Source organism: Perissodus microlepis, chromosome 23, assembly GCF_051167445.1.
Source record: "Perissodus microlepis isolate ML-2025 ecotype Zambia chromosome 23, ASM5116744v1, whole genome shotgun sequence".
NCBI classification, from domain to species: domain Eukaryota; kingdom Metazoa; phylum Chordata; class Actinopteri; order Cichliformes; family Cichlidae; genus Perissodus; species Perissodus microlepis.
This window is the reverse complement of record NC_140482.1, coordinates 29,784,541-29,798,159: the sequence shown is the minus strand read 5'-3', so window position 1 is coordinate 29,798,159 and position 13,619 is coordinate 29,784,541. Positions and strand designations below refer to the sequence as shown.

Here is a 13,619-nt window from a genome sequence, read left to right as displayed (position 1 = left end):
TCTTCTACATTGGGCTTTTTTAAAATACTAGATACTGGAGTTAGTCACTTCTGTCGGCAACATAACCAAAAATGATGGCAACCAAAACACTAGGATTAAAGTTTCAAAATGCAGAGTCCAAAATCAGCTGCTGACTTCACACTTTGTGAAATATCCCACCTTCAGAGTCTTTTTTCCTTCACATTCTGCCACATACAAAACCAAACAGAATACCAGCACTGCTAAATATTCTTCTAACAAAAATCAATTACTGAGGAAGACCATACACAGTATAAGAGATGGATGTAGCTTTACAACTGCATTCTTTTTAATGGCCTCCAGGGGCTGATACCTGTGGCTGGAAAAAGATTCCAGTCCTCTAGAAGTCTATGGGATAATGTCCCTCAGCCCTGACCTCAATAAACACTTTCCTTTGAGTTTATGGCCTCATTCACTTATTTCGGGTCCATCCAACCACCCATTTTCTCCCACTTATCCAATTCAGGGTCGCTGAGGGCCTTTACCAGATGTTAATGGTCAAAAGTCACAAGTCTACTGTGGGGATTCATATTGAGTCATGCGAAATGGAATATAAAGTCTGTTTTGTAAATTTTGGCCATTCTGTGTCAGAAAGGACGATAATCCAGAAACAGTTTAAAACATTGTTAGCCAATGAGTGTGCGGGTCAGAGCCCCGTGTCGCTCGTCACATTCATCTTGCAAAGTAAACGTGTTTCGCAATGAGTCGTCATCAGTGCAATCCAAACAATCAATAATCTCTCACTGTTAGAAGATTTTTAGGTTTGACACTTTTATTCATGATGTGGTTTGTGTTTATAATGCTTTTGTAGACAGTTAAAAAAATGAATGTGATCAATATATACATGTATATGATTCTTTAGTGTACTGTAACATTTTAACACATTACTTTTTGTATTTTGATGACTTTTTCATGATGATTAAATAAATCTATATTTTTTTATGATTGCTTCCTGTCATGACGTTTTTCGTGAGGGCCACCATGAGATTGATTGTGCTCTATGTTTCTTGGTGTTTGGACCTCACCTGTTTTTTTGTGTGTGTAGTAAATCTTTTTTTTACATTGCTTTAATGCAACGTGTTTGTCTCCACACAAACAAATATCAAGAGTCAGTATTTTTTGGGGGCACTTGACACGTGTACGAGTTGGAGTCGAATCTGTTGCTTTGTATGTACTGCCAAAGAAAAAGCCTACATTTCGTTCTTACATACAGAACTGTATTGTTTTATCCTGAGTGCTGGGAACACCCAGGCCAGGCATTCATCGGGCAATCACCACCACACACTTGACCTTTGTGTAGTGCATGTGCAAGAGCATGCAGGCATTGCTCAGTCATCACGAATAAAAGTCCCGAATCTCAGAAAGAATCACTGTGGCCATAACTAAGCAAATACGAGATGCTTGACTTCTTCCATCAACAAAACTAACAAAAGTTTTTCCTCATGAGCTGAGATTGATTAACATTGTTGGGACATTCCTACACACACCGGTGAACAGTGGGGCATTTCATTTATTTTTGGGTCATGCATTACCTGTGAACAAATAAATACTCCAGCTTTGCTGTAGTTGAAGTACTCCCATTGTGAGTAAGTGTTAGTTTTAGAGAAATTTCCCCTAAACTGCTTCAAAGTGGCATCAGCCTCCTCCGCTAACTCTCTGCAACAAAGAGAAGAAGTGTATTCCCAAAAGCCCGATTCTTTAAAAGAGCATCATTCACTTGAACACTTTAAGACGTTTTTAAGTATGTGCAGAAAAATCGTTTCCATTGGAGGATGAACTGCTTCTAATATAACACACATCTCTCATCCTACACATGCATGTAAAATGCACCCATGCAGAGTACAAAGAATAAAACTCTACGCACACATCTTTGGGCAATACACGGTGGTGAGTGAAACGAGTGAATGAAACTGCACAAAGTGTTGGTGCTCTTCAGAAGACCAGATCAGCACTAGCAGATGTGTAATCTGTAAAAATGCAGATATGCTGTGGAACGTTCTCGGTGGAAACCTTTAAATGTACTGAAATGTTGTTTACGTGCATTTATTTCCAGTGGCAGTGACAGTCTATTTAATCCACTGAAAGACTTGGGACTTTTTCCACTATCCATGAGAGTTTCTCCCTTTGATCGTGCCCATCTATTCTCACATCTGCTTTTAAACTTGTGTTCTTTCCTCTCTGACCTTGGATGTGCTCCTTCGCTGTGTTTACGCTGGTCATCCGTAAGAGTAGTTAATCCATGAAACGCATTGTTTAGAAGCCCTCTAAGATTCTTTGCAGATACATCTGCATTCTGTTAAAGTGATTGGTCATTTCTCAGATAAAGCAGCTGGACAGTTCCAGGGGGAAGACCCCTGCCATGTTATCTGAGGCGTGGGAGGAAGGGAGGAGGGGAGGGAGGACCCGGAGGAGGAGAGAAACATGAGAAAACTCCCTGACACCGACCGTAACAGAGGGACAGCCTGGTTACGAGGCAGAAATGGGACTGGAGTGGGACCAAGTCGGTATCTTAGGTGACATTAAAAGTATCTGTAAACAAGCGCTGCATGGCTGTGATGATCCTTAAATCTACGGAAACTCCTGCAAACAAGACGTCCTGGTTCAGAAATACGCTCCGGGCATGTTTACTGCTCAGCAGAATCAGTTATGATAATGAAGTGTGACAGCGCCCACAAACCATCTAAAACCAGTCTGATTCTGCAGCTTCCATGTAGCCCAGAGGCTTGGAACAAACTCCTGGGAGAAATTATTCATACAAATTTACCCCTTTAGTACTCACTGAAATATTACCTGTTCAAAGCAGCTCTCTGGTGGCAGATATTGCCCTGTGGGCCGCCTGCTTTACAGCGCATGTTAAATGGATTCAGGTGAGGTTTTAAAACAAGCGTGACTGTAATTTCAAGTGGTTTCTATAATTTGCTTTTGCTTTCTCTGACCTCAGAATGAGACGCAAAGCAAGAGCCACGGGGTATCACATTGCTACCAACACAGCACATTTTTCAGATTTAGATTGTTATCTCTCTATCAGATGATAATTCAGTCTAAGATCAACAAGCCAAGCAAACAGCAACATGTCTTATCTTGTCTAATTTCACTGCAGAGTATCAGTATTGTTAAAGGAGAAGTGCCAGCAGTTGTGCTCGTAAACATCGCGTCTCTGTCTTTACGCTGCGTTTAGATGCAGGAGAGTTTTACATTTTTCCACATGAGGAGGCTGACCTCACCGCTCGTGGCGTAAACGCTCAGATTAGAAAAACAACCTCTGACCTTGCCCATTGTTGCCATGGTTCCTCAGCCTCCCTCGCCCAGTGTTTGAAGAGGGAGGAAGGGGAGATATGAAGCGCAAACGCAGATGCCTCACCACAACAGGTGGTGTTGATTTAAGGGAGTTCTGCCTTTCCATGCACTGGAACCGAACCCAATACATGACAAAGGCAGATCAAAGGCTGTTTCACTGTGCTGTGCGAAAATCCTTGTCAAACCGTTGGGCTTCCTCCCATGAGTGCTGTTTCTCTCTCTCTCTCTCTGCTGTGCATATTTTCCCTCCGCTCTCTCACTCCTTCTGAAAAGAGAACCACTCACAGATGCTGCGGCGACAGTAAGAACACAAACTGTCACTTCCTTTAACAGCTCTTTGCAGATTTATTATAACAGGAGTTACCACTGTGCTGCTAATAGTTTGTCTCTTGCTCTGCCTCTGTGCACTCGAGAGACCTCAGAGTGCAGAAAGGGGCAGATGTAAAGAGAAAGTCACAGAGGAGTATGATTACACCCGTGAGGGGAAAACGCGATATTCTACGTGAACGTATACAAATTCTCTGAGGGTACCGCAATGTAGTATTTGGCTGTGTGCCACATCTCAGCTCCCTGAGGCTCTTATACGATCCACAACATTTCAGATCCAATTGCCAACTACCAAGTGCATGCACACTCATAACCAGTGACTTCAAAACACATCAGCAGAAACACACTCCTCTGTACTCACATAGAGTCCTGTGTGCCTGTCTCCAAAGAAGGGGAATGCAACAGAGATCTCCAGGAGCCCAGAGCCACCGTCATCCTGAGCAATGGTCTGGGAGTCCCCCTTGTCCCGGCCAAAGGGGTAGAAGTCCTCCAGGGGCACAGCGGGTTCCACGCCGGGCAGCAGGGTCAGGAAGAAGAGGGTGCAGAAGCAGGGCAGCAGGGCTTCCAGCACCAGCACCATGGCCTCAGCCACCCAGGGATGGAGCTGACAGCAGGCACAGCGGAGGAGAGGGAGGAGCGCGTACACCTGAGGCAACAAGAGCAGAGCAGAACAAGACAAGACCGCACGTTCTCCCTCTGAATCCTCCTCTGACTGCTCTCTGGTTCTCCTCACTTGTCCTTCAGTGGTGAACTGGGCTTCTTGTGTGAGACAGGGGAATACTGCAGATTCCTTGCATTCTGCTTTCTGCTGGGCACTGCATGAGCTACACTCTGTCTCACTGAAATGAAACGAAGGAAAGGAATGAAAGAGGGGGAGCAACCTGATTCAGCTGAGATTTTTTTTTTTAAAAACAATCCAGTGATTTGGTCCCTGATAGTCAGCTTAGAAATATCCTCAATAAAAGCTCTATTCTGCTTGCCAAAGGAGTTCTTTCAGCTTTGGCCCCACCTCCCCCACAGGGATTCACTACCTTGCATAATTAGCTCCTTCTAGCCAATAGCTAGAACGAGGCCGGTAACTGGATAAGCACTGGGCGGATCTATGGTAATCAAAGGGCTGCTTTAAAGAAACTCTGACAGGATTTTCCCCTTTCAGTGAAACTCCTGCTATGTGACACAGTGAGAAGACGTGTGTGTGAACTGTTGGGGAAATAAGTGTGAATTTAAATGGAAGAAAATGGAAACGGGTTACTGGTGTTTAAGATACTCAAAGTCAGAATGAAAACATGCTACTGCAATGGTTCAGGGCTGTGGATGATTACAGGATAAGTGGCAGTGAACTTTTAAAGGATCATGAGCACCTATCTTTGACAGAAATCTATGGCAACAGCGACAGAAGGTCATTCTCTCACACAGGAAAACAAGAAACACTAAATTCACAAATGCTGTAAGAGTGCAAAACTCACACGTCGTGAAAGAGCCAACACTACTGTGAAACTTTAAAACTGCGCTTTACTTTATTGAAAATAATCAAAACTTCTGCACCATTAGTACTGATTAAGTCAAACACCACACATGATAACATTTAGTCTTTTTGACACCCTAAGAAAAAATCATTTAAAATCTGCAAATGACTATTCTAAATATTTGGGTCTGCACTCATATATATTCTTACTGGGATTCACATGATCAATATGACAAATGAGTTTGCAAAAATAAAAAAAAAAATCTAGGAAAAAGAAGAAAGCATGAACCAAGAAAACTGACACAGCATGAGCAGACTTAGAAACGCCAACTGCGGTGAGTCAGAGGAAATCCTTAAAACAATTTGGCACATCCAGTTCACTTATAAACAAAACACTCTTTGTTTGTTGTTGTTGAGTTTTCCTTTGGATTAATGTAATCCTGTGTGCACATGTGCGAGGTGGGAGCGAATGCAGGAGTGGGTTTCTCTGTATGGAGATGTAGGTTGAAACGTAACGCTGTTGGGAAGCAGCCAACAGAGGCGGAGGAGCACGCTCTCACTCTCACTACACGCCGGGCTGAAGCATCTGATTGAAATAGGCCTGTCGTCTTCTCGTCTCCTGATCGAGCTGCTCTTTGAGCGCCAGCAACTGCAAAAAAAACCCAGATAAAATTTAAAAAAAACAAACAAACAATATCTGTAATCTCACAGAAAACATTCACAGGTAGATTTAAAATACCTGTTCTTCGAGGCCTCTGACCCTCTGTCGATGTGCCTTCTCCCTGCTCTCCAAAGCCTGCTCTGCCTGAAGCTGATTGTCTCTCAGACGCTCCGTCTCCATATCCAACTCCTGGTGGTGGCGTGCTGTCACCTCCAGGAGGCGGTGTGCGTGAGCATGCTCTGACTGGGAGATGTGGGCCTGAGGACAATTCAGATAAAATTATGAGACTGAAAACACAGAGAGAAAAGGTCAAATTCGGGTTTTTGTGTACTTTTAGTGTCTCCTGGTGGGGTTCTCTGATCACAAATTTTTACAAACACATTATTTGGAAGGCAGCTGTCTTTAACTTCTGCATTTTCTGATTTAGACATTTCTTTTGTTGTGTCTTTATAGGCTGCTGTCAGATCCACTGACATTTTGGCTTCTTTATGGAAGACACCGTCTCTCTCTCTCTCTCTCTCTCTGCCACACCTGAATGCCACAGCTGTACAACATCTGGATCCTGTTCCAGAAACCACAAACTTAGAGTTTAACTCCTGAACTTTGAGATGGGAAAGTCTTCTTCTTTGGGTCCAGAAAGGCTTAACTGAGTTAGCCCAGTCAACTCTATATATATGTACATGTACATGAGTATGTACATCGTAGGTCATAACAAGACTGACCCACCAGTGGAAAATGGATGGTATTTATCTCAGAAACATCATCTTAGAGTCGTTTTAATTAGGTTAGTCAGGTGAGTCATTATTTAAGCACTTAAAATTACTTTTTGTTTAATGATAAAAAACAGAATACTACCAAATTTTGCATTTGACTTTGAAATCCAACTATTTAGCTCGAGCCTGACAGCGACAAAATGTAACTGAAGATAAAAATATGAGTCAATCAGAATCTGACTCCTGACCTTATCTATAATGTTATTTTGGTGAATTATACTCTGTATGTTGCATTATCTACGCATGTGCTTAAATCACGGTGATATCTTAAACTCAGCTTTGTTAAACCTGCTTTCTGGAACAAGCTCTGGTCTTTGGGCATAATTTGCTTGAATCCACCGCATTCCCTGGTGTTGATTCATAACATTTAAATGTTTGTCTACCCTTTATTAATGTAAGAAATAAAATAAAATGAATCTGTGCCCTTCTTCTTAAGAATAGGTCTCCTTGGATTGATCCAAAGGTGTCATGTCACTGTCATGATTATGCGACGACGCTGTAATTTTCCTTTTCAATCTACTAAATGTCTTTATGATATTTGCTGTGAAACTGTTTGCTGGTACTGCTTGTCCTTCAATCCTTTTACAATAAAAATGTTCTGATGAGTTTATGGACTCTACTTTCAGGTCATACTAAGTAAAACATGAAGTCCATTTTGTAAATTATAGTTGTTATTAGAGCCAGAAAGAAAGATTATTCCGGGTGTGTGTGGTGTGTGGTTTCAAAGTCAGATCCAACCCTTGCTCATCGCATTGAGTTGACTACACTAACCAATCAATCTTTCATACTGTCTCTAGCAGCGATGGAGTGCACAGAAATGACTCAGTGTCAATTAAATTCAGTATCTTGAAGCGATGACAGCTGAAATGATTTTTTCTGTTTATTTGGAGTTTTTAACGTCATCATTACGAACACTAGAAAACTTTAGATTGTCTGTGATAGATGAAGGAAACAGGATGCTATGAGAAACAACATAGCCATTAAAAATGATGAAAATATAACCATAATTTCAGTTGCTGGAACAGCTGGATTGTTTGAGGATTGCGTATAGATACTATAAAACCGTTTGTGCTGCCAGTGCAGTCCCTGCTCATCCTCTGCTGTAATCCTGGAGCTTCTCACCTGCAGAGTCTGCATCTCATTCTGTTTTCCAGCCAGCTGCTGCTCCAGGCTGCGCACCCTCTGCTCCAGCTCCTCTCGTGCTCTGGCAACAGACACTGCCTCCTCCTCCTTCCTCAACCTCTCCATCTCCACCTGACAACAGCACGAGGGTGACATAACGTGAACGACTTTACCATGATTGTTCTGCACCCGTGTGCCTTCCTGTAATCGGTGTAGCAGAAGCCGAGCACAGAGCCTCTCGGTTCCCACAGTCCACCTCCGTATTTCCCTCAGTTTGGGATGACTTTCTACAGAAAACAGAAAGCTCAGGAAATAATAACACTAAACTACAGAATAATAAAGGCAGTGTTCAGTATTTTTATGTGTCTTATATGTCTTCACTTGGTCCAGGAGCCTTCTGACCAACACTAAACGTGGATTACTTCAGACCTGGCTGCTGTCACACAAAGGCTTCCAGCAGTTGTAGAATTTGCAGTCTTTAATTACATTTAAAGCCAATTGTGGTTTGGCTTCCTCGTATATTACAGATATTTTACCTCATATTCAGCAAAAATATCTTTTAGGTCCACTGACCAAAAGCAGAGTAATACTTTAGGGCCCGGGTTTAAAAAAAAAGTTAAGATCGTGGCTTTAATGCCTTGTTTCAGCTTTTTGCTTTTTAGTAACTGGGATTCATTCTCAGTATTTGTCACTACTGTTCTTATTTTTTTTACTTTTATGTTGATTTATGACATAAAAGCCCCAAATAATGAATAATCCTCTTTCATGCTTATTTATAACTACAGCATCTGTGTTTTCCCCTGTGTTTGTTAAGGCTGGCAGCTTTATAATATTAGGTTTTGTGTGCCACACACACAAGTAAAACATTTTTAACAATCAGTGTATTCTAACACCTGACTGAAATCTTGTGTATACCGTGTCTTGATCGACTGACTTTAACATTCCAGTAACCCCACACATATATTTACACGTGCTGTTATATTTTTAATTGTAAACATTATAAATCTGTCAATTTACTTTTCTTACAACTTTTCATAGTTTTCACAGGAACCGGTCCACTGGTGTGACGGGGATAATGGGGATTTTGTGTAAAATATATTTGTGCATTCGTGCATCACGGCTAACAGAACTACAGAAACATTAAGAGATATTAAAAAGTCCACGTTTTTTTGTTCGTTTGACAACCAGAGCAACCAGAGCTCGGACAAACTTGCTGCTTATTTGGAAAACTGTTTGTTGCCCAGATACCCAAATACTATCTCCCTGGTACTGGTCTCTGTTTGGATAAACAGTTGGTAGCTTTCAGGGGCGGGTGTAGTTTCCGGCAATACATCCCTTCTACAGTGGAACAGTATGGCATAAAGATCAGGTGGAAATATGATGGATTTGGATAAAATTACTTAGATTCCATAAATAATGACATTCGAGTATTTTAGAACATCTCTCATAAATAAAGGAAACTACACTGATATGAGAAACACAATCTTTAAAAAAAAAAAAAAATTTACTCAGCCATGTTAGCTCCTAAAGTAAAGCTTTGGCCCTTCAGGGTTTAATAAGAAGTAAAGCAACTAAAGATTATGGCTGTTTCTCCTGTTTTGCATTTTTGGTGATCCCTTGTTTAAATAATAAAGTTTATTTGTATAGCACTTACCAAAATGTATTAGTTTTTAATGCTAATTAAAACCTTTACAGTCTTTGTGCTAAGCTAATTTGCTTGTTACAGGTTTTATTTTTACACACTGACACAACAGCCACACAGAATCTCGCCGAGCTTTCTGAATTTCGGAGAGAAAGCTGATAAGTGTAATCAGTGTTTGAAAGCACTGTGCAGCAGGCCAATCAGCTCACCTTCTCCAGCGCCTTTCTAAGTGCAGATTTGTCTTTACCAAAGCGTGTCACCACCTTCTCGATCTCAGCTCTCTCACTCTGGAGCTTTTGCAAGAAGCTCTGGAGATTGGCGACCTTTTCTTGGAGTTCTTTCTTCTCTTTGTGCAGCTGCTGGGAGGTTTGAAGCTCAGCCTCCTGCTGTTGCTTCAGGCTCTGGGACACAGTTAATCAACCACACATCAAAACAGTGTCTTGACCTTTGTACCTGTATTTGCTTACACTTCTACCACTGTGACTCACCTCCTTTAGTGTTCTGTTATGTTTCTCTAGCTCAGAAATGTTAAAGTTTGAGTTTTCTTGGACTCTTTGAAGGTTCTGGTTCTGCTCTGCGAGCGTGTGGTTCAGCCTCTTACTTTCTGAAAGGGCGTCTCGTGTTTTATCCAGACGTTCCTATGGACACACGCACATCGACAAAAACACAATGCACCTTTTTCTTCACGGAAGGACCCTGTCCAGTAAAGCATTTAGACATGGTCAAGATGACCTGCTGAAGTTCAAACTGAGCACCAAAGTGTAAAAGAATGATGATTTAAGATAGTCTGAATGTTGTTGGTGTTTGACAGGTGGTCTAAGTATTTCAGAAACTAATGAGCTACTGGGATTTTCCCACATAACCATCTCTAAGATTTACAGAAAATAGTCTGTAAAAGAGAAAATATCCAGTGAGCGGCAGTTCTCTGGGAGAAAATGACTTGTTGATGTCAAAGGTCAGAGCAAAATGGCCAGACTGCTAATAAGAGTGCAAAAGTAACTCAAATAACTCTTGATACACTTTGGTCGCCTTACTAAACATATTCATTTGCACCTTCCAAATCTAAATCAGTGTTTTTGAAAACCTTTTGTGCCCAAGTTACACCAAAGACAAGCCAAACAATTCAAAGCACAGATGTATTCATTTCTGTGCAAATTAGCCTCTAGATCATGTGTCATATCCATCAGTTTCTGTTTGGTTTTTGTGAAAGCCCATTTGTAAAATGTTTTTGCATGAATACTCCACTAGCTTACATCTTGCCTTCATCTCCGTATCAGGCACAATCCAGTCCAACCAACAGTCTTGTTGCCTCTGGTTCAGAGCCAGCTCTCTTTTGAAGTTTCTCTCAGAAGGGACATTTGGTTTCCAGGTGCTTCTTTCACTTGTGGCACCATGTTAGCAAATATTAGCAAATATTAGGACATTTACTCCGACAAATGGCTGTTGAAATCCCCTGTTTGGTTGAAGTCATGACACTTTTACTCTTTCCTTTATTGGGTACGCAGACGGAAGATTTTTAGCCAAATGAGTGAATGCGGAGTATTGATACATTATCAACAATTCATTTATTTTAGCGCAGTTGGACATTGCGAAAATAATATATGAGTGTCACAAAAGTCCAATCGAATCGAAAGATCAACTTAATTTCACTTTTTAATTTCACATTTAACCCAATTTCAGTCTTGATTGCTACGGACCATTTAGAATCTTTTAGACCTCTAATCAACGGATAAAATGCTCGGTGGGATAGATGAAGCGCCTAATTTACTGCTCAGATTTTGACGAGTTTGAATGAAACCACAGCAGAGTAAATAAAAGATATGCCAGAGCTGGTAAGGCCAGCTAAAACATGGGAGTTGTTCTCCTGCTGGATGGAGGGTTCAGGTGAGAGACTGTACCTGCAGCAGCCTTCGGTCCTGCTCGCTGGCAGTCAGAGCCCTCTGCAGCTGCGTTATCTGCTCCTGCAGGGCTCCCGTGTTGCTCCTGCTGTCACTGAGGGTGTTTGACAGTTTGTGAATCTGCTCTCTCAGCTGACTCTCATGCTGTTCAGCTTGAGCCAATGACGTGGCCAGTCTCTCCTCACTAAACCTCAGCGCCGCACACCGGTCTTCACTCTCACCCAGTTTTCTCCTCATGTCCGTCAGCCTCTCCTGTAACGCGCCTGCCTCAGCATCCAGCTCTGCCACTCTCAGCTGGGCCCTCTGCAGCTCGCCTTCGAGAGCACGTTGAGAAAGCTCCAGACTTCTCACCCTGCCTTCTGCTGCCTCCAGAGACTCCTTCAGTTTCCGCTGTTCTGAATTTGAACAAGTTTCTAACTGTTGAACAACCTCCAACTTGTCCTGTAGAGGGAGAAGAACAGGATTTGCTCAGCCTCAAAGAAGATGCTGTCAACATTTCTCTCAACAATATTTTGCTTTTTACGTACCTGAAGTGCTCTGGATTCAGCCTGAGCGGCTTGCAGACTAGCCCTGAGCTCCTCTTCAAGGCTTCTCGTCTCTCTCTCTGTGTGATGTGCTGCTTCTTCCTGCAGGGAAAGCGAAGTGTGTGCCTGGTTCAATCGTTCTTCCACGTCTCGTTTTCCTGAAAGAATATATGTATCTGTTATATATGTAAAACATATTGCTTGCTTAGGCAAATAACTACTGCTAGTTTGTGTATGAGTGAAGACTTCAGTGGGTTTTTACCCTCCTCTAATTGCTTCAGAGACTTCTGTAGTTGTAGTAGTTGGGAGGATGATTTATCCTGACTGTCTTTGAGTTCAGTCACATGCTGAGTTAGACTGACTACCTGAGCCTTGGCTTCATCCTGAGGAAAGCAAAGCCATTATTTAAGTGAAAAAAACATGACTATAATATCAGAGTTTGAATCTTATAATCAGTTATTAAGATTTTTAAATATACCCTGTCTCTTTGAGCATCTGTGAGTTCTTGCTGGAATTCCCGCAGGGCTGTATTGACTGATTCCAAGTCTAGGTCTTTGTCTTCACCATAGGACACGGAGATCAGAGATCCATTGGCCACACTCTCTCCTCCTGACCAGACACCACACTCATCGATTCAACTTTTCAGAGAGAAACATGGCACCATGACGCCCTATTGTAAGACCCAACTATACCTTTTGAATAGAAGTGGCTTCTCCAAGGGGAAGGAAACCGTCTTCGTGACCCTGGTTTGTCTGAAAGCCTCATGTGGTTGATGCCAACAGTGCGGCGCAGAGCTGCATACAGCCCCGCCAGCTTGAGCACCAGGTCCCTGCATTTGGCATCGCTCACTTCCAGCTGCTCCTCCACGCTCTGGGCCTTGTTTTTAGCAACACCAACCTGCATGGAGAGTTCTTTGATTTGCGCCCTGGCATCTTCCAGTGCTGCCTCCAGCTGGGCGGTGGTTTCTCTGTGCCTCTGGTCACTCTGCCGCTGAAAAGTTTCTTTTTCCTGCAGCAGCTCTTGGTTCTGATGCTCCGCGGACTCCAGCTCCATCACACGACGCTGTAAACCTGCGACCTGTGCAAACACCAAGAAAAAATCAGCAAAACTAAATATGGTCCATCATGTGTTAATTATATAAAGTAGAAAATGTTTAGCAGTGTTCATGTGATAAATGTGATAAACCAATAACAGAATTTGTAATCTATTATAATTTGAGGACACAGCTCGACCTAATAAATTAACAGGTTATTAAATGCTGCTTAACCAAAACGTTAAAGAGACCAAAATCTCACTACAAAATATGTTAATCTTCTAAATGATGATCAGATTATCTGTTTTTTATTTTTTTACATCTTTACATGTATTTGAATCTTTAACTGTTTAACTGCAGCATTAATAATGTGATGTTGAACATAAATTGATCTACAACACTGAAAAACTGTCATTTAAAACATTATTATTGATAACTGTAGTTCCACTCATGCTCCAAAGGATTTTTAGTGGCCTAAATTTAGCTGTGTAAATAAAAACAACATGGCTTTAAGAAGTTCATCTGTTTCCCGATGACAAGCTTGTCGACTTCACTGATAGAGCCTCAGAAATGAGAAAATAAGGAGTAACAACAATTGATTAATATACTGTGGAACCCTGACCCTTCTTTATAACCCACTACATGTCAGAGAAATAAAAACAAACTTTCCTCCAATAGCAAATGTTTAAGTTTTATACATCAGGCTTTTCTCAAATGAAGATGAGGGTGTCCCTTTGCACTTGTTTCTTGTTTCTAGAAAAACGTAAAAGGGCATCAGTCTCACAAGTAAATCATAACATGAAACCCACAATCCTGTCAATTCTTTCTGTTTATTTTCTATTTGGGTTTAAAGGAAGAG

General features: G+C 41.7%; 2 protein-coding genes across 6 annotated transcripts in view; both read right to left on the bottom strand.

Annotated features, from left to right (window-relative positions):
* sned1 (sushi, nidogen and EGF-like domains 1) overlaps window positions 1-4,222 on the bottom strand; it is a 31,459-nt gene extending 27,237 nt beyond the window's left edge. For all 3 annotated transcript variants that reach the window (XM_084921628.1, XM_084921626.1, XM_084921627.1), the window contains exon 1: window positions 4,004-4,222. In XM_084921628.1, the coding sequence (XP_084777754.1) occupies window positions 4,004-4,222 (219 nt within the window). The remainder of the gene's footprint in view (window positions 1-4,003) is intronic.
* A 1,439-nt stretch (window positions 4,223-5,661) lies between these two features.
* The window catches only part of crocc2 (ciliary rootlet coiled-coil, rootletin family member 2), a 42,850-nt gene continuing 34,892 nt past the window's right edge, over window positions 5,662-13,619 (bottom strand). For all 3 annotated transcript variants that reach the window (XM_084921623.1, XM_084921625.1, XM_084921624.1), the window contains exons 27-36: window positions 12,420-12,804; window positions 12,206-12,336; window positions 11,990-12,110; window positions 11,731-11,885; window positions 11,204-11,644; window positions 9,794-9,943; window positions 9,515-9,706; window positions 7,664-7,795; window positions 5,847-6,026; window positions 5,662-5,756 (exon numbers count right to left, since the gene is read on the bottom strand). In XM_084921623.1, the coding sequence (XP_084777749.1) occupies window positions 5,673-5,756; window positions 5,847-6,026; window positions 7,664-7,795; window positions 9,515-9,706; window positions 9,794-9,943; window positions 11,204-11,644; window positions 11,731-11,885; window positions 11,990-12,110; window positions 12,206-12,336; window positions 12,420-12,804 (1,971 nt within the window). In that variant the 3' untranslated portion in view covers window positions 5,662-5,672. The remainder of the gene's footprint in view (window positions 5,757-5,846; window positions 6,027-7,663; window positions 7,796-9,514; window positions 9,707-9,793; window positions 9,944-11,203; window positions 11,645-11,730; window positions 11,886-11,989; window positions 12,111-12,205; window positions 12,337-12,419; window positions 12,805-13,619) is intronic.